The sequence below is a fragment of the Pistacia vera genome, unplaced genomic scaffold, assembly GCF_008641045.1.
Source record: "Pistacia vera cultivar Batoury unplaced genomic scaffold, PisVer_v2 Contig508, whole genome shotgun sequence".
Taxonomy (NCBI): Eukaryota; Viridiplantae; Streptophyta; class Magnoliopsida; order Sapindales; family Anacardiaceae; genus Pistacia; species Pistacia vera.
The window spans coordinates 682834-704812 of NW_022196344.1; the positions used below are offsets into that span (position 1 = coordinate 682834).

General features: G+C 33.8%; 2 protein-coding genes and 1 long non-coding RNA gene across 15 annotated transcripts in view; all 3 read left to right on the plus strand.

The window, feature by feature from the left end:
- The window catches only part of LOC116106029 (NAD(P)-specific glutamate dehydrogenase-like), a 31254-nt gene extending 20850 nt beyond the window's left edge, over positions 1-10404 (plus strand). Inside the window, exons 1-7 of one of the 8 annotated variants that reach the window (XR_004124202.1) lie at positions 7107-7136; positions 7382-7453; positions 7943-8029; positions 8105-8189; positions 8292-8377; positions 9434-9513; positions 10022-10387. Coding sequence is in view for 3 of the 8 variants with exons in the window: in XM_031392387.1 (XP_031248247.1) it covers positions 8158-8189; positions 8305-8377; positions 9434-9513; positions 10022-10205 (369 nt within the window). In the remaining 5 variants the exon portion in view is untranslated. Of the gene's footprint in view, positions 1-7089; positions 7137-7287; positions 7454-7792; positions 8030-8104; positions 8190-8291; positions 8378-8527; positions 8915-8935; positions 9040-9433; positions 9514-10021 lie in introns of those variants that run through there. The other 7 variants (XR_004124203.1, XR_004124201.1, XR_004124200.1 and 4 more) reach the window with 7 other exon arrangements.
- Positions 1-18957, plus strand: part of LOC116106026 (disease resistance protein RGA2-like) — a 74837-nt gene extending 55880 nt beyond the window's left edge. The window contains exon 2 of the mRNA XM_031392384.1: positions 18730-18957. Within this exon, the coding sequence (XP_031248244.1) occupies positions 18730-18957 (228 nt within the window). The remainder of the gene's footprint in view (positions 1-18729) is intronic.
- On the plus strand, positions 4314-6150 carry LOC116106034. Of its 6 annotated transcripts, XR_004124233.1 has the most exons (6): positions 4316-4566; positions 4887-5199; positions 5292-5483; positions 5625-5706; positions 5800-5918; positions 6036-6150. It is a non-coding gene; the product is annotated as an uncharacterized LOC116106034 (long non-coding RNA). The 6 variants fall into 6 exon arrangements; XR_004124231.1 differs by having other exon boundaries at positions 4314-4566; positions 5643-5918; XR_004124232.1 differs by having other exon boundaries at positions 4315-4571; positions 5625-5918.
- Positions 18958-21979: the final 3022 nt, after the last annotated feature.

Below are 21979 nucleotides of genomic sequence, written 5' to 3' on the forward strand. Positions count from 1 at the left end.
CCAAACAGAAACAAAGTATCCCCGACATTAAGTAAATCTGCTAAAATTAAAACAGGTTATTAAATGATCAATAAACAAATCAGGTTGAATAATCTTCTTGTGTGTTTATGTTGAGAAATTTGAATGAAGGGAACAAGCATTTTTCCTTTGGCAATTACTAGATCTTATCAAATGTCAGGGAGAAGATTTAGGGGCAAAATGATCTTATCAAGACCTTGTTTAAGAAGAAAAGAATATAGCATTTTAGATTGTTTGAAAGCAACAACATATATTCAATAGCATCAAAGCAACAACAAGGATTCTTTGCGTCCTATAAATATAAAGTGAAAGAAATAATTTTTTTACAATTTATAAATTAATAACCATTTTAGATTGTTTGAAGAGATCAATATATGCTTTGACAAATGGTGGGTCTATCATACATTATTATTCCACATAAATCATTCACTTTATAATAACAGAGAGAGAGAGAGAGAACAAGGGGAATTTAATAAACTAAAATGATACCAACACTCTATAATTTAACTACCATGAAAGCAAAGAATGTGCTAGCATTGTTGGATATGAAGAAAGAAAAGAATATGAGAATCGCTTTTGCTTGGAGAAAAGTTGGTACCTTAACTAGCATCAAAGCAACATGCTGATTAGAGTCATCTGGTGAAAGATTTGTGGTCTTTTTTGGGCTATAAATAACAAATGGAAGGCTAGAAATTCCACAACACAACCAAACACAAAATATTTCAATATCTTAAGGCAATTACCATCTTTTGGCTATGGCTGAATCACTTGTCTCCACCATCCTGGGTCAATTGGCTTCACTAGCCACTGAAGAGGTGACCCTTCTTCAGGGTGTTGGTAACGAACTGAGAAAGCTCACTAGCTATTTCATGGCCATTCAAGCTGTGATTGAAGACGCAGAGTGCAGAGAAGTGAAGGAGAGGGGTGTACGAATTTGGTTGGATCAGCTCAGAGACGTCTCATATGACATCGAGGACGTGCTGGATGAGTGGATCACGGCGAACAAAAAATCACAAATGAAGGAAGCTGAAAATGCTTCCAAGCTTTGGAAAAAGGTATGTTCTTGCATCTCCTCTGAATGCTTTTGTTGCAAGAAAGTTTTCCTACGTCATGAAATTGCTATCAAGATAAAAGATCTAAATGAAAGACTTGGTGATATTGCCAAGGAAAAGGATAATTTCAATTTTAGCTTGACTAGGGGCACTACACAACCAGAGCACGAAATGACTGCCTCTTTTATTGATGTACTAGATGTCTATGGCAGAGATAATGATAGGAATACATTAACAAACTTGTTAGTAGCGGAGAGTAGCCAAGGATCAACCATCTCTACCATTTCTATAGTAGGGATGGGAGGGATTGGAAAAACAACTCTGGCTCAATTAGTTTTTAATGATGATAAAGTCAACACCCATTTTGATAATAAAATTTGGGTGTGTGTCTCTGATCCTTTTAGTGAGATTACGATCGCTAAAGCAATTCTTGAATCTCTTTTAGGTGGAAAAAAAGATGCAGATCAATTAGAAACTGTGTTAAAAGACATATGTCAATCTATTAAGGACAAGAAAATTCTTATTGTTTTAGATGATGTGTGGCTTGATGATTTTAGGAAATGGGAAAAAGTTAAGAGTGCTCTTGCGTCTGCTTCTCAAGTGAGTAAAATTCTGGTGACCACACGTAAAGAGAGTACCGCAAAAATAATGAGAAGCACCAATATTATCCCAATAGGAAAATTAGGTGATGGAGAATCGTGGTTGTTATTTACAAAAGTTGCATTTTTTGAAAAAACAAAGGAAGAGTTTGAAAATTTAAAAGAGATTGGTCGAAAGATTGTAGGAAAGTGTGATGGCTTGCCTCTTGCTATAAAGACTTTAGGAAGTCTCTTGAGTTTAAAAACACAGGTTGAGCAATGGCAAAGTGTCTTAGATAGTGATTTATGGAAATTAGAAGAGATAGAAAAAGCACTCTTCCCCCCTATCCTCTTGAGCTATTATGATTTGTCTTCTAAACTAAGAAAATGTTTTTCTTATTGTGCCATATTTCCTAAAGACTATGTGATAGAGAAAGATATATTGATTAAGTTATGGATGGCTCAAGGTTTTCTTAAGGTAGAAGGAAACAAGGAAATGGAATTAGTTGGTGAAGAATATTTTGAAAATTTAGTAATGCGTTCTTTGTTTCAAGATTTTGAAAAAAGTGAATATGATGGTAGTATTTTAAGATGCAAGATGCATGATATAGTGCATGACTTTGTTCAATTTATTTCAAATAATGAATGTTTTGCAACAGAAGATGAGAGTCATGCAATTCCTCAAAGTGTTCGGCATTTGTATGTAAGAAGAAGTAGTTCAATTCCTTACTCTAATCTTAATCTTAAAAAATTACGTAGCTTTGTAGTTGAAAGAGGAGGCTTACTTAGATATGTTGATCAATTAACATGTCTAAGGACATTAAGTTTCAGTGGCTATAATTGTGAAATTCCAAAAGCAATAAAATATTTAGTGCATTTGAGGTACCTTAGGTTGGAGAATAATAGAGCTATAGAAAAATTGCCTGAGGTAATGTGTGATTTATATAATCTACAAACCTTGGATGTCACTCGTTGTTGGTGGATTAAAAAGCTACCCCAAGGGATAGGAAAGTTAGTTAATTTGAGGCATCTATTAATTGGTGAGACATGGTCATTAAGGTACATTCCAAAAGGAGTAGAGAGATTGAGTTGTCTAAAGACATTAAATAAATTCGTTATTAATGGTGATTATGATTATGGTAACAAAGCATGCACTAGTCTTGATTCTTTGAAGAACTTGAAACTGGGCCCATCTTTAGAGTTAGAGTTGGTAAATGTGAGGGATAGTAATGCACTTAAACCTGCAGATTTTCAGAGTATCAAAAATCTCCTTCATTTAACTTTATCATTTCATATTCAATTTAAGGAGAGAAGCGGAAATGAGGAGAATGTAATGATTATTGAAGCATTACAACCACCTCCAAATTTAGAGAAATTACGGATAGAATACTTTGAAGGCAAATCCATGTCTTTTGATTGGATGGTATCATTAATCAAGTTGAAGGAGTTGGAGCTTTCTTATTGCTCCAAGTGTGAGCATTTACCTCCTTTGGGAAAACTACCATCCCTTGAATCACTAATTATAGAAGGGAGTAAGGGTATAGAAAGAGTGGGTAATGAATTTTTGGGAATAGAAAATGATGCCACATCATCATCATCATCAATTGTTGCCTTTCCCAAATTAAAATTCCTCCATTTCATTGAGCTGCATATATGGGAAGAGTGGAATTATGAGATTACAAATAGCAGAGACAAAGATATTACAATCATGCATGTCTTCATTCTTTGTCAATTAAATATTGTTTTAAATTAAAGGCACTTCCAGAACAAATTCTTCAAACACCAACACTGCAGCAATTAAAGATTTCTCATTGGTGCTCTTTTCTGGAAGAACGTTACAAAGAGACAGGAGATGACAGGAGCAAGATCTCTCACATTCCAAAAGTCTCTATTGGTCATTGGTAGATTGTTGGAATGTGAGAGATGCAATTGCTATTCACCCATTGGTAAATTCATTCCCCTTCTCCTTTTTGTAATTCAAAATCTTATATTACAATAATGTTTATTATTTTTATGGATGAATATTTTGTTTTTATTATTTTCCGTAGAACTCTTATTTAGAGGATTACATTGGTTATATCATGTCTTAAAAAGTTATTACTCTTATTATAATGTTTTGTTTATTACTCTTATTTAGAGAATTACATTGATTATTTAACCAATTGTTAGATCAATTTAATTTATTTATTTTTATGCATGAAAAACTGATTTAGAATTTTCACTAACATGATATTTTGCATTTATTATAATATTTTTTAAAGACATGCAAAATTATAATAAAAGAAAATTGATAAAAGTATTTAGATAACTGAAATAAATGCAAAGTATCATTATCTTTAAGAGTAGTATTCATCTGGTTAGATCAATTTAATTTATTTATTTTTATGCATGAAAAAATGATTTATAATTTATTTTTATGCATGAAAAGTTTATTTACATAACTTAAATAAATGCAAAATTATGTTTTGGTACATATAAATGCGAAAATATTAAAATTTGGTTGAAATTGCCTTAAAAACAAATATTATTAAATTTCTCATAATATTTCTAATATTGATTAAACCCAACTAAACTTCATTCTTCTCTTCTGTGTTCAATCGTCATTCTTCGTCTTCAATATTCTAATCTTCGCTTTGTTTTTCTGATCGTCTTCAATATTCAAGAATATTTGGTGACGGGTGTTGATGTCGTCATTTTCCCCTTTTTCTGGGTTTGGTTTAGTGGGTTCTGGTGTGGCGAGCCACAGTGAGAGACTTGTGGAACCCGAGTATTTGGAGATGGAGGAGAGAGTTCTAAGCCGTTGAAGGTTACGTTGAGTGGGCTTGCCAGGCATTGGACCTATGCGATTCCGATTGGTAATGGAGGACTTGGAGCCATGGTGTGGGGTGATGTTGCTTCAGAGACTCTTCAACTTAATGGTAAAGTAAAGTTATCTTCGTTTGCGTTGTTGAAGAAAATTTTGGCTTCGTCATGCTTTCCGTTGTTCTTGTTTTTATTTTCAGTGAAGAAACACACTTTGAGAGTATTAGTAACGTTTGATTTAGTTCATTATCGCTTTATTGTTAAAGAAACAGAATGTGAGAAATTAAAGACTGAATATTTTAATTTAATTTAATTTTCTATATTTTTAATCAAGTAGATTGCAAAGAGTCATTTAAACTGCTTCAAATGTTTGGATTGGTGGCGTTATTATTTTTCTGATAATAATGGTAGGAATGCTATCACTTGTTCTTTTTAGGTTGAAATCGCTTTTCACTCTGTGTTGCTGACAGAAACCCTGGGAAACTATGGCATTGGGAAGTAATTTCAGCTTTCCCATCTCTCTTGACAGATAGTGAAAGAAGAATTTGACTGATGATCCTGGTGCCTGGGCTGTTGATTAAACCTTTGTGTTATATATCCATATAAGTCATTGCAGATGGTGGTTGTTAAACTTTCTCAGTTAGATCCTGGCAACTTGAGATGATCCGTTCTTGATAGGAGTAACAGGGATCTTTAATTGAAATCAGATCACAGCTCTCACTACTTTAGCTATTGTTCTGCAATCAGAGGTATTATACTTGGCTGGCAAATCCTTTATTATATATTTGGGTTTTGTTCTGTTTGTATTGGCTAAGACTTTCTCATTCTATGAATTTGGCAGGCTCTAGATTAATTTTGGAGATCCCATTGCAATGTTGTTGAAATCACCAGTTCTTGTAAATCTTGGGCAGCTATAAATGCGATCAAAAAGGAGAGTTTCTAAAGCATCTTAGCCCCAAGTTTCACATCAGTTTGATGAACGAATACTGGCTTTGTTACATATAGTTGTGGATGATTTCCAAACCATGTTTAGGTACTTTGTTTAGCAAATTGAGCTCTTTCTTAATCTTCATTTATCAGTTATTGCTGTTTATGCAACCAATGCTTGTCATTCCAATTTTTTTTTTTTTTTTTTAATTTCATATTTCTTTTTGTTACCTTGTGAAAATTTCAGACTTCTCAAATGCTGCAGCCACAACAAAATGCAGTCCAATGGAGGAATGAAGCCAAAATAATACACATATGCTAGCAACATGGTATCCAAATAAGTCATGGGATGTTTGGTGTTTCTTATTTTGCCTCATCTTGTCTAGAGGCTGCTTGTTTATATTGTATGCATACTATTGAAGATGGCCTTCCAGCATTATGAGAAGCAAAATGACCAGAACCAGGGGAAACAGCTGCATGTTCTCATACGAAAGAGAGTTTTGGTAGAGTTGCGGATGCCTTTTGTACGGAAGTCATTTTGGTGAGTTTTTTAATATACTTGCAACACGGAATTCAAGTCTTGAGATGTTTAGTATTTCTTTAATTGTGCCATTTATCAAGAGGTTGATTGTTTGTATAATTATGCATATTACTGAAGATGATCTTCCAATATGATGCGCAGAGCAATGACAAGAATCAGGAAAAAGGCGCTTTTTGTTACATGAAGAGGAGTTTGGGCAGAATCTCTGATGATTTATGTGGAGAAGTAGTGAGTTTCTCAGATAGAGTTTTGATATCTTTTGCTCCTGCAATGCGTCAAAATCAGATCGCAGCTTTAGATGATTTGCCATTATTTTGCACCCAACGGTATCAAACTTTGTTGGCTATAGCTTGATTATGTTATTATTTATTGGTTCTTTAAGTTTTAGCTAAGGATTTCTCATTTCCTGAATGTTGCAGGCTCCACAATAAATTCAGATCCTAGTCCAAAGTTGTTGACAACATCAGTTCTGATACTGCTTTTGCTGTGATTTAATTGTTGTATATAACTGTAAAATTGTTCTTCTAAGTTCATTAATCTGATATTTCCTTTCATTACCTTGAAGAAACTACAGACTTCTTAATTATTGTGGAATAGTTAAAATCCAGTTTATTGGAGGGATGATGCCAAAGCAGAACAGGGAGAAAATGATATTCTTGTTTGCCTAATTCATCATAAATCAGTTGACTGAATAAATTTTCCTCTCAGAAAATCATTCTCGCCTTTTCGGTCGTTCATGTGAATCACAGTCAAAATAGTCGGGAATTTAAATGTTTAGGACTATGACAAGAAACGAGAATGTACGAAGGTGGGGGAAGTGATGAAGCAAAATACTTGCTCTTAAGCGATGGACAGATGCCTTGTTTAGAAATCACATGGTATTTTAGTTTCTATTTGTCTAATTAAGCATAAGTTATTAAGTAAATATATTTATAATCTCATCTTCAGATACTCATACTTGTTATTCATGTGAATAGAACACGATACAGTTTGGCAGACATTGGACTCGAGGAGCAAGGATGAAATAGGAGAACCAAGAAGTTAGGAGATGTGATTAGAGGAAAAGGTTTCTAATGTTTCAATAACAAATTATGTTTTCTTCTCTTATTTTCCACTTAAGGCAATATCATGATAGAAGTTCTGTTTTCTTTTGGGCCATTTAGTTAGATATCAAATTCTTTTTCCAATAAATGATGTTCATACAGACTATGAAATGAGGTAATTCCCCTGTTTTAATTATTCTTGGTTTATTGGATTTGCATCAAATTTTTTTAAATCTTGTGTTAAAAACCACTTTAAAAAAAAAAAACTCTCATAATGCCATCAGTTCTTTTAATTTTTTGTTTTGTTATCTCATGGACTCAAGGTATCTTCTGAGTTCTGAAAGGGATTCTTAGTGTCAGGCATTAAGGTGTCACAACACTCCAATAGGACCCATAACTCTTTGTGGTTTTCTTGAGCAGTAGTGACGCATGATACAAGCTCAGTAGTCAAAAGAATGTGTTCCTTCTTCCTGTTCTTTTTTGCACCATCAGGTAATTTTTCATCTTGACTTCCCTTTCTTATTTTTTTTTTTTCCTTTTTGGTTAGTTGTGATTTGTTATTATTGTGATTAATGAGGCATATTTTTGATATTCTTGATCAGAGTGACAAGCCTGAAAACCATTCTCTCCTTTTTTGACTTCGTTAGATGGTTAATAAATGCCATGCTTGGGGGAGCATGTCTTGCACCTATTGTTCCATATTTTTTCACAGGCCCTCAGTGTAGTTGGGGCTTTCACACAAGACATTTGTGCTGTAAACTTTTGTCATACAATAGTGATCAATATAAATATAACTAGTGCAAAGATCTCTAAGTTTCTGAAGCAATTCAAGCGCGAGCTGATCAAAACTCAAATTTTTGGATTTCGGAGTTGTTTCAATTCTTTTGTAAACACAAAGTAGCTTTCATAGTTTATAATATGATTGAAAATTGTTTAAGTGCTTCAACTGCTATACAGTATCATAGTTTCTTTGTTTTACAGACATTAAAGAATGCTTTATCACCATACAAACTTGGAGGGGCAGCAGGTGGAAGTGATTATGATCCTAAAGGAAAAAGCGATAATGAGGTAAGATGTTTGTTCTCTGTTAAGATGGTATTTCAGTAAGAACCTTCTAAGAAATTCTGAAAGTTTCTCTTACAGTTCTTTGTGAAACCCATGCTGGCTGATCATGCGCTTTTGCCAAAGTTTCATGAATGAGATCTATAGATATCTGGGTCCTGACAAGGTAACTTAAGAAGATCTCCTTTTCATCTTCAATCTGTTTTGGAGTCTCTGAGTTGTATGACCCACTTCTCCATGCCTGATTTACTGTTTTGTGCAATTTTAGGATCTTCCATCAGAAGAGATGGGTGTTGGCACCCGAGAGATGGGTATCTCTTTGGGCAATATAGACATCTTGCTGGTCATTTTCAGGTACTTAAAAACACTTGAAAGAGGCTGTTTGACACGTTGAATTTATCTTGTATTTTCCTTCTTATATTCTCATTATTCTCTGTTATTTTTCATTATTATTATTTTTGGAGTCATTTCTTTAATTATTATAAATTATTATGTACTGCCTAGGTTTGAATATGCCATCCATCCCTATGGCGGTTAATATTCTGACAAAAGCTAATGTTCTTATTGCTCCTGCCATGGCTGCTGATGCTGGAAGAGTGTGTTCTTTACTTCTACAAGGCATATGAATCTTTATGTGCCTTTTGAGTATCTATGCTAACATGGAATCGAAGGCCTCTTCAAATTCCTTAATGTAGGGTTATTGCTTTCTTTTTTTTAGGTGGTCTTTCCTTGCCCTTCCCTCCAGCGGATTTTGAGTTCCGACCATATAATTGTTTATGCATTTAGTTTGGTTTAAATAGGTATCAAGAGTTTGGTTTAACTATGGTGTTTAACAACATAATTACAGTGATGAGTGACTCAATAGGTTTGGAACTTTTTCTGCATTAACAGCTTGCCGTTTTAATTTTGCAGTGATTTGTGACATGATAGGGTTCTTTTGGACATGCTTAGTTGTCACCAAATAGAGTCTCTACACCACAGTTTCATTGATTGTCAGGATGCCATGCTTAAGAACACATTTTTTTTTTTTTGAATGCGGCTAACTATAGATGTGAATGAAAGTAGATACATTCCAAAACCATTAAATAGTAAGGCTAACTATGGATGAATCTGTGCAGAATTATTCCAAATTCGTAGTAAATGCTCTAAATTACTGTGTCCGCTATTACATAGCCATATAAGAATAGGCTGCACATCAGCCCACTTACTTATATAACTTTATCCAAGCGGGTTGAATATGTTCTTGAACTCTTGTTTCCACATATTTTTGAGTTGAAGGTGGGGCATATGAGCCATGGCTGCTTGACTGTGATACATTTGTCCGTTTCAATTTTGGTTTTGATCAAATTTTTTCATTAGCTTTTTCTGATATGTATTTATTTATTAAATTGTTGACCAACTTGGCTTAAGGTTGTTGCTGGTGAACTCGAATTAAATTATGAATGCAATTTGATGCACTGGTCACCTGAGGACTTCAAATCTAAATTACAGTTATGACTATGTATTTCATTTCAATTCTTGTTGACTTATAACTTCAAAAATGCAACTAGATTAAAGCATATGCAGAAATTACCAACCCCATTTCTCAAAATTTTGGGCCTTCTAATCACATTGATGAAATTTAGATTATATTTTTCTGAGTGGAACCTAGAGAATTTACTATAGTAAAAGTGACTTCAGAACCAACTGCTACTTGATGACCACCCTTTCTGCTGGTCCTGTGAAAGTTGACTTATATAACTGTTAAAATGACAAATATTAGTTTCAAAGTGGTTCTTGACACAAAGTTGGTAAGGAAATAGTGCATATAGTTAAGCTCCTTTAGGATCTTTCATATCGTGATATAATATGCTTTCCAGAATCCCAAATTCAGGTACTTTAATTTGCTAAATTGTGTCACCAACGGATGTCTTGTTGTTTGTCAATGAGTAAGAAATTGCAAATTATATATTTTGCAATTATGTTTTTGTGAATTCCTATCACAATTGCATGTTACAGGAGAAGATATTTGATTTGTCAATTGCATTGGTGTATGCGATATGAAAGAGAGAAAATAGGCAGAGCAAGTGACCAACTAGTGAAATTTTTGAAGCATATTCTTTTTAACTGTTCTTTATTTTTATCTGCAATTATTGAACGTTATCAACTTCTTGTTGCCCCTTGTGCAGATTATGTCAGTTAGCTCTTCCATTCTCCCCAAATTTAGTGAGCAAAATCCTTTTACAACTCATGAAGGTTTGTTTTTGTTGTCTTCTAGCTATTAATATATTCAATTACATTATGTAATACTTTGTTTTCATATCTCATTCTTGATGCAGTAAAGAAAGTTCAACACTATATCAAATGTCATGCTTTGAAGAATGAGCTCTTTTATCTGCAAGATCACTGTTGTCAAAAAGGTAATGTCTTCTCCACAATTTTTAGTCTAAAAAATTACTAAGTTTGTTACGGAGAATTATCTAGATCAATTTGTGTTATTATTTTTTTCAACTACTAGAGTTTTTCTTAACATTGTACATCACAATGACAGGTTTCGAATAGGATGGTCTTGATTATGCTGACGTTATCATCAAAAAATTTGATGAGCTCTGAAGACAATGGAGAGAATATAAATTTTGAACATAATCCTCCGGATGTTGTTGAAATTGTGTCATGAAACCAAGAGATGCTCAAAAGAGAGCATACATAATCCTCATGATGTTGTTGAAATTGTGTCATGAAATCAAGAGATGGTTGAATATTGGCCAAATTTGGCCACTCATTATTAAGGGCATAATGGTGTTTTTTCTTTGTAAACTTATATAAGCCTTGAGATAATCTTGTTTCATAACAAGGGCGGAGTTAGAAACATAAGAGAGATTGTGGAGAGAAACACATGGATTTTTCGCTCTTACATTAGAACAATCTCTTTAGGATTTATTGTGGTTTGAGGTTGAGTTCACTTTTGATCCTTAACTTATTGGAAGGTGTGAGAGTGTTTTGTAATTCTTGCTCTATCTCATATAGTGAAACCAACATCCCCACCCGTGGACGTAGGCATATTGGCCGAACCACGTAAATCGTTGTGCTTTTTTGTGTTTTCGCCTCGACTTTTTTTTTTTTCCTTAGCTACTGTTTGATCGTTTTTTATTTGGACATTTTTACTTAGTATTTTCGGTTTTCTTGAAAACTAAACTATGATTTAGGTTTACAAATGTTCATTCAAGATATAATTTTTAACCATGATCTGCAAGCATTCAACAACCCATTAACAATGCTAGGCCAATGAGGTAACAGAACCCGTCGCTAGCACATCCACCATTATTGGTATTTTTCTTGAAATTTTAACAACTATAAGTAACCAAATGAGAAAGCATAGCAAATAGCAACATGATCATGGTCGATCCAGCAATGCCTAAATTACAATAGACATTAATAATTATCGCCATTGATGTAGAAAGCATTAATTGTGGACAAGGAATTAAAGTAAAGTCATGGCTTCTTCACTTCAAATTACTGCCCATATGTACCAGCCCCACAACACAATAAATTGATTCTCGTTGTCTAAAGAGAATAGTAGTGTTATACAACTTATATTATTTTCCATTGGTTTTATATTTAAAAATATGTTTTCTCCGTATTTTCGGTGTAACATTTAACATTCATAGTGAAATGTTAGGATGATTATAAGTTTTGGGTTCTTTCAACTTAGTAGACGTTCTTCAGATTAAAAACATTTGTGTAAACTCAAAAAACCAATTTGAATGCTTTGAACTCAAAGACAATTACTATGATTGAAAGGGGAGAAACAAAAAACAGGAGGGCTAAACAATAAAGTGGGGCTCAAATGTGGTTACTATTCACGAAACTTCTTTTAGAGAAATTGTTCTTCTCATAGTGGGCCAAGTTTCTCCGAATGCCAAGTGATCAAGCAACAGTTCCACATATTGTTGGTTGTAGACAGAAATGTTAAACCCAAGAGAGAGTGGTCCAATAAACCACATCCTATAGCATGGCCCATGAGAAGTAATAGAGATGACAAAGCCCTTTAATAATTCAATCCAATTAGTTGAAAATCTTAACATCGATCCAACCCAAATTGACCATACAATCTTTCTCACAAAGTTAACAGAAAATCAGTATTTGTGGGGTTTGGAAGTCTGATATGTAAAGGTAATAGATAAAGTTCAATCATTCCCATCCAAAAACAAACTTCAAAGTGATGTGAAACAACAAGAGTAGACAATCTGACTTGTTTCTGCTGTTGCTGCTATTCTGGGTATAAGTAGTAGAAGTTGGGGAGAATATTCCAATTCATGCTATAAGTGCCTTCAACTGAAAAATATGTCAAATGACAGTTTTCCTATTGTTATGCAACCTTGACACTCATAAAGCAATCTTCACCTTAAAAAATGCACTGATGCGAACATGCAAAGGGAAGGGATTTGCAGCACTGTGGAATCTCTCCTTAATAAATTATCTCCTTCTTATATGAAAACTCAAACTGAAAAACAAGTAAATGGTAACCAGAAACATTTGTTAGAAGCATTGAGAAGACATTATTGAATGAAGAGGAAATGGAGGAACAAAGGAAGTCTTAAAATGAATATACAAAAACTTTCAGTGACTAGCATGAGGTTTGTAGTTTCTGGTGCTTCAAACATAATATCAGTCACCAAATGATGATAAATTCCTGGAATTGCATTAGTTAATCAAATATAGAGAAAACATAATATTAAATTTTCATTGAACAAAATCAAGAAAGACTTGTTGATTTCTTACTGCAAGTGCAATGCACATCTGTCACAGCTAATTGATAAGATCTTATTCCGACATATATCCAATAAAGACTGATCAGCATATAAATAAACAACTAAAAAAGGAAAAACATGAAAATCTGATCTTATCAAGAACAAAAATTACATGCAAAGGTGTAGGTACAAGGGATTAATCAGTCATTCAACCCATTCAGTTATTAAAATGCGAAACGAGAATGATACCACTTTAAAATATGAGGGCAAAGTAGAAAGATTATTTTTTTACTGAAAGACCTTGGATAATTCTTCACCTCTGCTTGATTGTTCTTCATTATATAGACCCTTCTTACATGTTTTATCTTTTCCAAACAGAAAAAAAATTAAGCAATTATACTAAAATTAAAGCAGGTTCTTAAATGATGAGTAAACAAATCATGTTTAACAATTTTGTTCTGTGTTTCTGTTGAGAGATTCAAATAAAGGGAAGAAACATTTTTCCTTTGGCAATTACTAGATAAATGTTAGGGAGAAGATTTAGGAGCAAAATGATCTTATCAAGACCCTTGTTTAAGAAGAAAAGAATATAACATTTTAGATTGTTAGAAAGCAACAACATACCTTTACTAGCATCGAAGCAACAACAAGGATTCTTTGCGTCCTATAAATAATTTTTTTTACAATTTCTAAATCAATAAAGCACTACAAATTGTTTTATGATGGATTTCCTTCTGGATTTTTAGAAGCTAAACAAAGTAACAGTCTATCATACATTATTATTCCACATAATCATTCACTTTATAATAATAGAGAGAGAACAGGGGGAATTTAATAAACTAAAACGATACTAACATTCTATAATTTAACTAGAATGAAAGCAAAGAATGTATTAAAAGAAAAGAATAAATGTGGCATTGCTTTTAGAAAGCTAACATTGTTGGATATGAAGAAAGAAAAGAATATGAGAATCGCTTTTGTTTGGAGAAAAGTTTGGTACCTTAACCAGCATCAAAGCAACATGTTGATTAGAGTCATCTGCTGAAAGATTCTGTGGTCTGGTTTTGGTCTATAAATAACAAATGGAACGGTAGAATTTTCACAACACAATTAAACACACCTAGTATTTCAATATCTTAAATCAATTACCATCTTTGACTATGGCTGAAGCGCTTGTCTCCACAATCCTGGGTCAATTGGCTTCACTAGCCGCTGAAGAGATGAAACTTCTTGCTTGTGCCATTCTTGGGGATTTTATAGGACTCAAAGTGATTGGCACAAGCTGAAATCAGTGACATAACTTTGGCCGCAAGACAGATACATATTCTGCAAGCTTTAAAATTTCACATCTATAATCCAAGCAAGACGTTGCTGGGACGTAGCCAATTAATACAATTAAAACAGAGTAGAATGGTCTTAAAATATGTAATAACTAGTCTCTAAATATAATATAATTGGTTTGATATCAGTTTCAGTTAACTTGTATTGGTATATAGAGGTGACATCATTATATATTTAGATAAAATATTTGCTTAAATTAGGAGAGGACGACGAAAGAATCTCACATCAACTGAGTTGGAATATAATAAAAACAAAGAATCTTTTAAGATGCCTCATTTAGGTTGCTGTAAGAAGGTTAAGAATTACCAGAGGCATTGGTTCCATTACCAACTTAGAAATATTAGATGTGAGTAATTGTCTTCAACTTACTGAACTTCCACAAAGATAAAGATCAGGAATGTTGACGCATTTGAGGTTTCTCAACTTATGTCATTGTTGGGTTTAAAGGAAAGATACTTCTTTTGTTATTCTAAAGAAACTGCAGACTTTTCAATATCAGACACATTAAAATTCAGTTCGTTGGACCTTGGAGGGATGATGCCAAAATAGAACAGAGGGGAGACCATGTTACCTTGTGAGGATGGTATATGGATATTTCAGGCAGGGTACTTCTGCTCTTGTTTGAGATGTTTTACACCCTCTTTTGAGTTTTAAACGTGGATTTTATTTATAAGAATTCAGTTGCACAAAAAAGGTTGCAAGCAAGCAGCAATTATCTCATCTATGTTCGTTTTCTGATCTCATGCAAGCAGATGAGACAAACGTACATCAACTCCATGGTTTCTTCTGAAATCATTGGTCCTGTTGATGTGCAAGTATTGGACTAATAGCATTGTATATAATCTAGGCACAATTACCAACTTTTTCCTGGTTACACATCAAAAATGTCCAACAGTTAATTTCTTCTGATAAATTAAAATGTTATTTGACAGGCTTAAGCACAAGAGATGAGGAGAGCTTGACTGAATTGATTAGGCCAAGGCAAATGGTGTCTTTGGAGGCCACTCTTCCTGTTCACACTGAAGGCTGAGGACCACAGAGAATAGATTTTTGAAGAGAAATGTGGTGGACGACTGAGTGAAAACATCTTATGCGTTGGCTTTTTCCTAAGTAATGAACGGTGATGATTCATTGAATGGAACACAAAGCGTGAGATCACAGACCATTTACAATTTTACAATTAAGTGGGGGGTGACGTCAAAAATTTATTTTTCCTATTTTTTGTCTATCCTATTTCTCTCACTCTGAAATTATTTTGATAATATTAGAAATATTTTTTTATTAAAAATACGTTTTAAAACAACCTTGAAAGAACGGATCACCTTGTGTGGTCAATTTTTCCAAAATAATTGAACGGTGATGATTCATTGGCTGAATCCGTGTTGACGTAAGCTTAACAATTGAATCGTCAGAATTGGTGAGTTGCACCAAGACACTAACTGGTTAACTTTGAAGTCAAATTTCTTGTGGTCTATAAAAATCAAACAATTGAATCCGTACCTTGTAGTTTTTTAATCGTATTACAATGATTTATTTATACAAGTGAGAAAAAAAACAATTAAGGAAATATAATCAAGGTTGTAATTACATGAAATCATAATAAAATCAATTACTGATGTTTTAGCTGATTATGGCATGATTTAGCTTAGCAATCAACACTATTGCATCATAGTGATATATTTTTATCAAACAAAGAATTTTGGAATTAAAAAAAAAAGTTTCACCGACTTAGAGAAAAATTAGATTTAGGGTTTATGTAAGAAATTAAGTTTAAAAATTAAAACAAAGTTATAAACTAGAGACTACGTGTATTTATAAATAATTATGTCATTATTTAGGGTTAAACTTGTCAAGTAAAATTACATTAACAGTGGGGGATTATATTCAATTTGGTGGGGGGTTAAAATCATTTTCCTATAATATATTGTAGAGAGAGACGAAAGGAATAATTTTTTGTTGAGAGCAATAATTTGTTTTGATATTACTAGTCAATATGGCTGGAGCATAACTTCCACGTCTCCATGTGAGTGGCCATTAATTTCATCTATATAATGAAGCGTCAGATTCTGTAGTCTTTTCTGTCTATAAAAAACAAATGGAAGGCTAGAATTTCACAACACAATTAAACCCAAGTATTTCAATATTTAAAGAATCATACCATCTTTTGACTATGGCTGAATCGCTTGTCTCCACATCCTGGGTCAGTTGGCTTCACTAGCCCTGTGAAGAGGTGAAACTTCTTGCGTCTGCAGACAAGCTGGGAAAGCTCACCAGCAATTTCCAGGCCATTCAAGCTGTGTTGAAGACGCGTAGAGTAGACAAATGGAAGGAGAAGGGGGAGATTGGTTGATAAGCTCAAGACGTTCATATGACATCGAGGAGTGTTGGATGAGTGGATCACGGCGAGCAAAAATTACAAGCTGATGATGCTTCCAAGCTTTGGAAAACTGTATGTTCCTTTCAAGAATGTTTCCTACGTCATGAAATTGCTAGCAAGATAAAATCTAAAAAGGACTTGTGTTATTGCCATGCAAAAGAATAGTTTCAATTTTAGCTTGACTACGGCACTAGACAAGCACAGCACGAAATGACTACCTCTTTTAATTTATTAGAGGTCTATGGAAGATATCATGATAGGAATACATTAATAAAACTACTTGTAGCTGAGAGTAGTCAAGATCAACCATCTCTACCATTTCTATGTAGGGATGGGAGGGATTGGAAAACAACTCTCGCTCAATGGTTTTGATGATGACAAGGTCAACACCCATTTTGACAAGAAAATTGGGGTGTGTCTCTCATCCTTTCATGAGCTTGATTGCCAAAGCAATTCTTGAATCTTTTTAGGTGGAAAAAAAGACAGATGAATTAGAAACTGTGTTGAAAAGACATATGTCAATCTATTAAGGAAGAAAATTTTTTGTTTTAGATGATGGTGCTTGACAATTTTAGAAATGGGAACAAGTGAAAATGCTCTTCAGTCTGCTTCTCAGGAGTAGAATTTTGGTGACACACGTAAAGAAATACTGCAAAAATAGAGAAGCACCAAACCATCCAAATAGGAAGATTAGGTGATGAGGAATCTATGGTCATTATTTATCAGTTGCATTATGGAAAGACACGCAGAATATGAAAATTAAAGATATGGTAGAAGATTGTAGGGAAGTGTGATGGCTTGCCTCTTGCTATAAAGCTTTAGGAAGTCTTTGAATTTAAAAAAAAGGGCTGAACAGTGGCAAAGTGTCTTAGATAGTGATTTATGGAATCAGAAGAGATAGAAAAAGCACTCTCCCCCATCCTCTTGAGCTATTATGATTTGTCTTCTAAACTAAGAAAATGCTTTCTATTGTGCCATATTTCCAAAGACTAGTGATAGAGAAAGATATATTGATCAAGTTATGGATGGCTCAAGGTTTTCTTAAGGTAGAGGAAACAAAGAAATGGAATTAGTTGGTGAAGATATTTGAAAACTTAGTAATGCGTTTTTGTTTCAAGATTTGAAAGAGTGAATATGATGTAGTATTTAAGATACAGATGCATGATAGTGCATGACTTTGTTCAATTTGTTTCAAAGAATGAATGTTTTGCAATAGAAGTTGAGAGTGATGCATTTCTCAATTAAGATTTCTTATAAAGGTTCGACATTTATAGCAAGAAGTGATTTGATGAATTCCTTCTCTATTCTATCTAAAAAAATTGCGTAGCTTTGTATTGAGAACAATACAGAAAAACTTAATGGACATTTTGAGCATTACATGTCTGAGGACATTAAATTTGAGTGGCATAATTATAAAATTCCAAAAGGCATAAAATATTAGTGCATTTGAGGTACCTTAAGTTGAAGGATAATTATTATATAAAAAAATTGCTTGAGGTATGTGTGTGATTATATAATCTACAAACTTGGATGTCACTGGTTGTAGGAACTTAGAAGCTACCCCAGGGATAGGAAAGTTAGTTATTTGAGGCATCTATATTGGTGGGACAAGAGATTAAGGTACATTCCAAAGAGTGAGAGATTGAGTTGTCTAAAGACATTAAAAAATTTTATTAATGGTGATTATGATTATGGTAACAAGCATGCACTAGTCTTGATTCTTGAAGAACTTGAACATGGCCCATCTTTAGATTAGAGTGGTAATGTGAGGGATAGTAATGCACTTAAACTTGCAGATTTCAGAGTACCAAAAATCTCCTTCATTTGACTTTATCATTTTTATTCAGTAGAGGAGAGAAGCGGAAATGAGAGAATGTAATGATTATTGAAGCATTACAACACACCTCCAAATTTAGAGAAATTACGGATAGAATTTTGAGGCAAATCCATGTCTTTTGATTGGATGGTATCATTAACCAAGTTGAGGATTAGAGCTTTATTGGATGAGTGTGAGCATTTACCTCCTTGGGAAAATACCATCCCTTGAATTACTAAAAATGGTAATGAGTATATAAAAGAGTGGGTAAGAATTTTTGGGAATAGAAATAATGCCATCAATCAATTGTTGCCTTTCAAATTGAAATTCTCCATTTGTTTTTGCTAAGAATGGAAAGGAAGTGAATCATGAGATTACAATAGTAGAGATATTACAATCATGCCACTCTTCATTCCTTGAAATTATGCGTGATAAATTAAAGGCACTGCCAGATCAAATTCTTCAAACACCAACACTGCAGCAATTAGAGATTGATTGCCCTTCTCGGAAACGTTACAAGGAGACAGGAGATGATAGGAGCAGATCGCTCACATTCCAAAAGTCTCTTCATGAGCCGTGTGTACCTATGCGATTCCGATTGGTAATGGAGGACTTGGAGCCATGGTGTGGGGTGATGTTGCTTCAGAGACTGTCACTAATGGGAAAGTAAAGTTATCTTCGTTTGTGTTGTTGAAGAAAGTTTGGCTTCGTCCTGCTTTCCGTTGTTCTTGTTTTTTTTTAGTGCAGAAACACACTTTGAGAGTATAGTAACGTTTGATTTAGTTCATTATCACTTATTGTAAAGAAAAAGAATGTGAGAAATTAAGACTGAATATTTAATTTAATTTAATTTCTTATTTTAATCAAGTAGATGGCAAAGAGTCATTTAAACTGCTTCAAATGTTTAAATTGGTGGTTTTTTCTGATAATAATGGTAGGATGCCATCACTTGTTCTTTTAGGTTGAAATCGCTTTTCACTGTGTGTTGCTGACAGAAAGTCTGGGAAACTATGGCATTGGGAAGTAATTCAGCTTTCCCATCTCTCTTGACAGATAATGAAAGAAGATTTGACTGATGACCTGGTGCCTAGGGTTGATTAAACCTTTGTGTTATATGTCCATATAAAGTCATTGCAGATGGTGGTTGCTAAACTTTCTCAGTTAGATTTTGGCAACTTGAGATGATCCGTTCTTGTATGATAACAGGGATCTTAATTGAAAATCTGATCACAGCTCTCACAACTTTAGCTATTGTTCTGCAATCGGAGGTATAAACTTGGATGGCAATCCTTATTATATATTGGGTATTGTTCTGTTTGTATGGGCTAAGACTTTCTTGTTCTATGAATTGGCAGTCTCTAGATTAATTTTGGAGATCCCATTGCAATGTTGTTGAAATCACCAGTCTTTGTAAATCTTGGGAGCTATAAATGCGATCAAAAAGGAGGTTTCTAAAGCATCTTATACCACGTTCACATCAGTTTGATGAACGAATACTGGTTTGTGTGCATATGTTGGATGATTTCCAAACCATGTTTAGGTTCTTGTTAGCAAATTGAGCTTTTCTTAATCTTTATTTATCAGTTATAGCTGTTTATGGAACCAATGCTTGTATTCTAATTTTTTTTTTTTTTTTTAATTTCATATTTCTTTTTGTTACCGTGAAAATTGCAGACTTCTCAAATGCTGCAGCCACAACAAAATGCAGTCCAATGGAGGAATGAAGCCAAAATATACAATATGCTAGCAACATGGTATCCAAATAAGTCATGGAGGTTTGGTGTTTTTATTTTGCCTATCTGTCTAGAGGCTGCTTGTTTATATGTATGCATACTATTGAAGTGGCCTTCCAGCATTATGAGAAGCAAAATGACCAGAACCAGGGGAAACAGCTGCATGTTCTCATACGAAGAGGTTTTGGTAGAGTTGCGGATGCCTTTGTACGGAGTTTTTGGTGAGTTTTAATATCTTGCAACACGGAATTCAAGTCTTGAGATGTTTAGTATTTCTTAATTGTGCCATTTATCAAGAGGTTGATTGTTTGTATAATTATGCATATTATGAAGATGATCTTCCATAGATGCGCAGAGCAATGACAAGAATCAGGAAAAAGGCGCTTTTTGTTACATGAAGAGGAGTTTGGCAGCGACTGATGATATTGGAGAAGTAGTGAGTTTTCAGATAGAGTTTTGATATCTTTTGCTCCTGCAATGCGTCAAAATCAGATCGCAGCTTTAGATGATTTGCCATTATTTTGCACCAACGGTATCAAACTTTGTTGCTATAGCTTGATTATGTTATTATTTGTGGTTCTTTAAGTTTTAGCTAAGGATTTCTCATTTCCTGAGTTGCAGGCTCCACAATAAATTCAGATCCTAGTCCAAAGTTGTTGACAACATCAGTTCTGATATGCTTGCTGTGATTTAATTGTTGTATAACTGTAAAGTTCTTCTAAGTTCATATATGATATTTCCTTTCATACCTTGAAGAAACTACAGACTTCTTAATATTGTGAATAGTTAAAATCCAGTTTATTGGAGGGATGATGCCAAAGCAGAACAGGGAGAAAGATATTCTTGTTTGCCTAATTCATCATAAATCAGTTGACTGAATAAATTTCCTCTCAGAAAATCATTCTGCCCTTTTGGTCGTTCATGTGAATCAGTCAAAATAGTCGGAATTTAAATGTTTAGGACTATGACAAGAAACGAGAATGTACGAAGGTGGGGGAAGTGATGAAGCAAAATACTGCTCTTACGGATGGACAGATGCCTTGTTAGAAATCACTGGTATTTAGTTTCTTTTGTCTAATTAGCTAAGTATTAAGTAAATATATTTATAATCTCATCTAGATACTCATACTTGTTTTTTCATGTGAATAGAACACGATACAGTTTGGCAGACATTGGACTCGAGGAGCAGGATGAAATAGGAGAACCAAGAAGTTAGGAGATGTGATAGAGGAAAAGGTTTCTAATGTTTCAATAACAATTATGTTTCTTCTCTTATTCCACTTAAGCATATCATGATAGAAGTTCTGTTTTCTTTTGGGCCATTTAGTTAGATTCAAATTCTTTTTCAATAAATGATGTCTACAGACTATGAAATAGGTAATTCCCCTGTTTTAATTATCTTGTTTATTGGTTGCATCAAATTTTTTAAATCTTGTGTTAAAAACCACTTTAAAAAAAAAAAAACTCTCATAATGCATCATTCTTTTAATTTTTGTTTTTGTTATTCATGGAACAAGGTATCTCTCGAGTTCTGAAAGGGATTCTTAGTGTCAGGCATTAAGGGTCACACACCCAATAGGACCCATAACTCTTGTGGTTCTTGAGCAGTAGTGACGCATGATACAAGCTCAGTAGTCAAAAGAATGTGTTCCTTCTTCTGTTCTTTTTTGCACCATCAGGTAATTTTTCATCTTGATTCCCTTTTTTATTTTTTTTTTTTTCCTTTTGGTTATGTGATTTTTATTATTGTGATTAATGAGGCATATTTTTGATATTTGATCAGAGTGACAAGCCTGAAAACCATTCTCTCCTTTTTTGACTTCGTTAGATGGTTAATAAATCGCATGCTTGGGGGAGCATGTCTTGCACCTATTGTTCCATATTTTTCACAGGCCCTCAGTGTAGTTGGGGCTTTCAACCAAGACATTTGTGCTGTAAACTTTGTTCATACAATAGTGA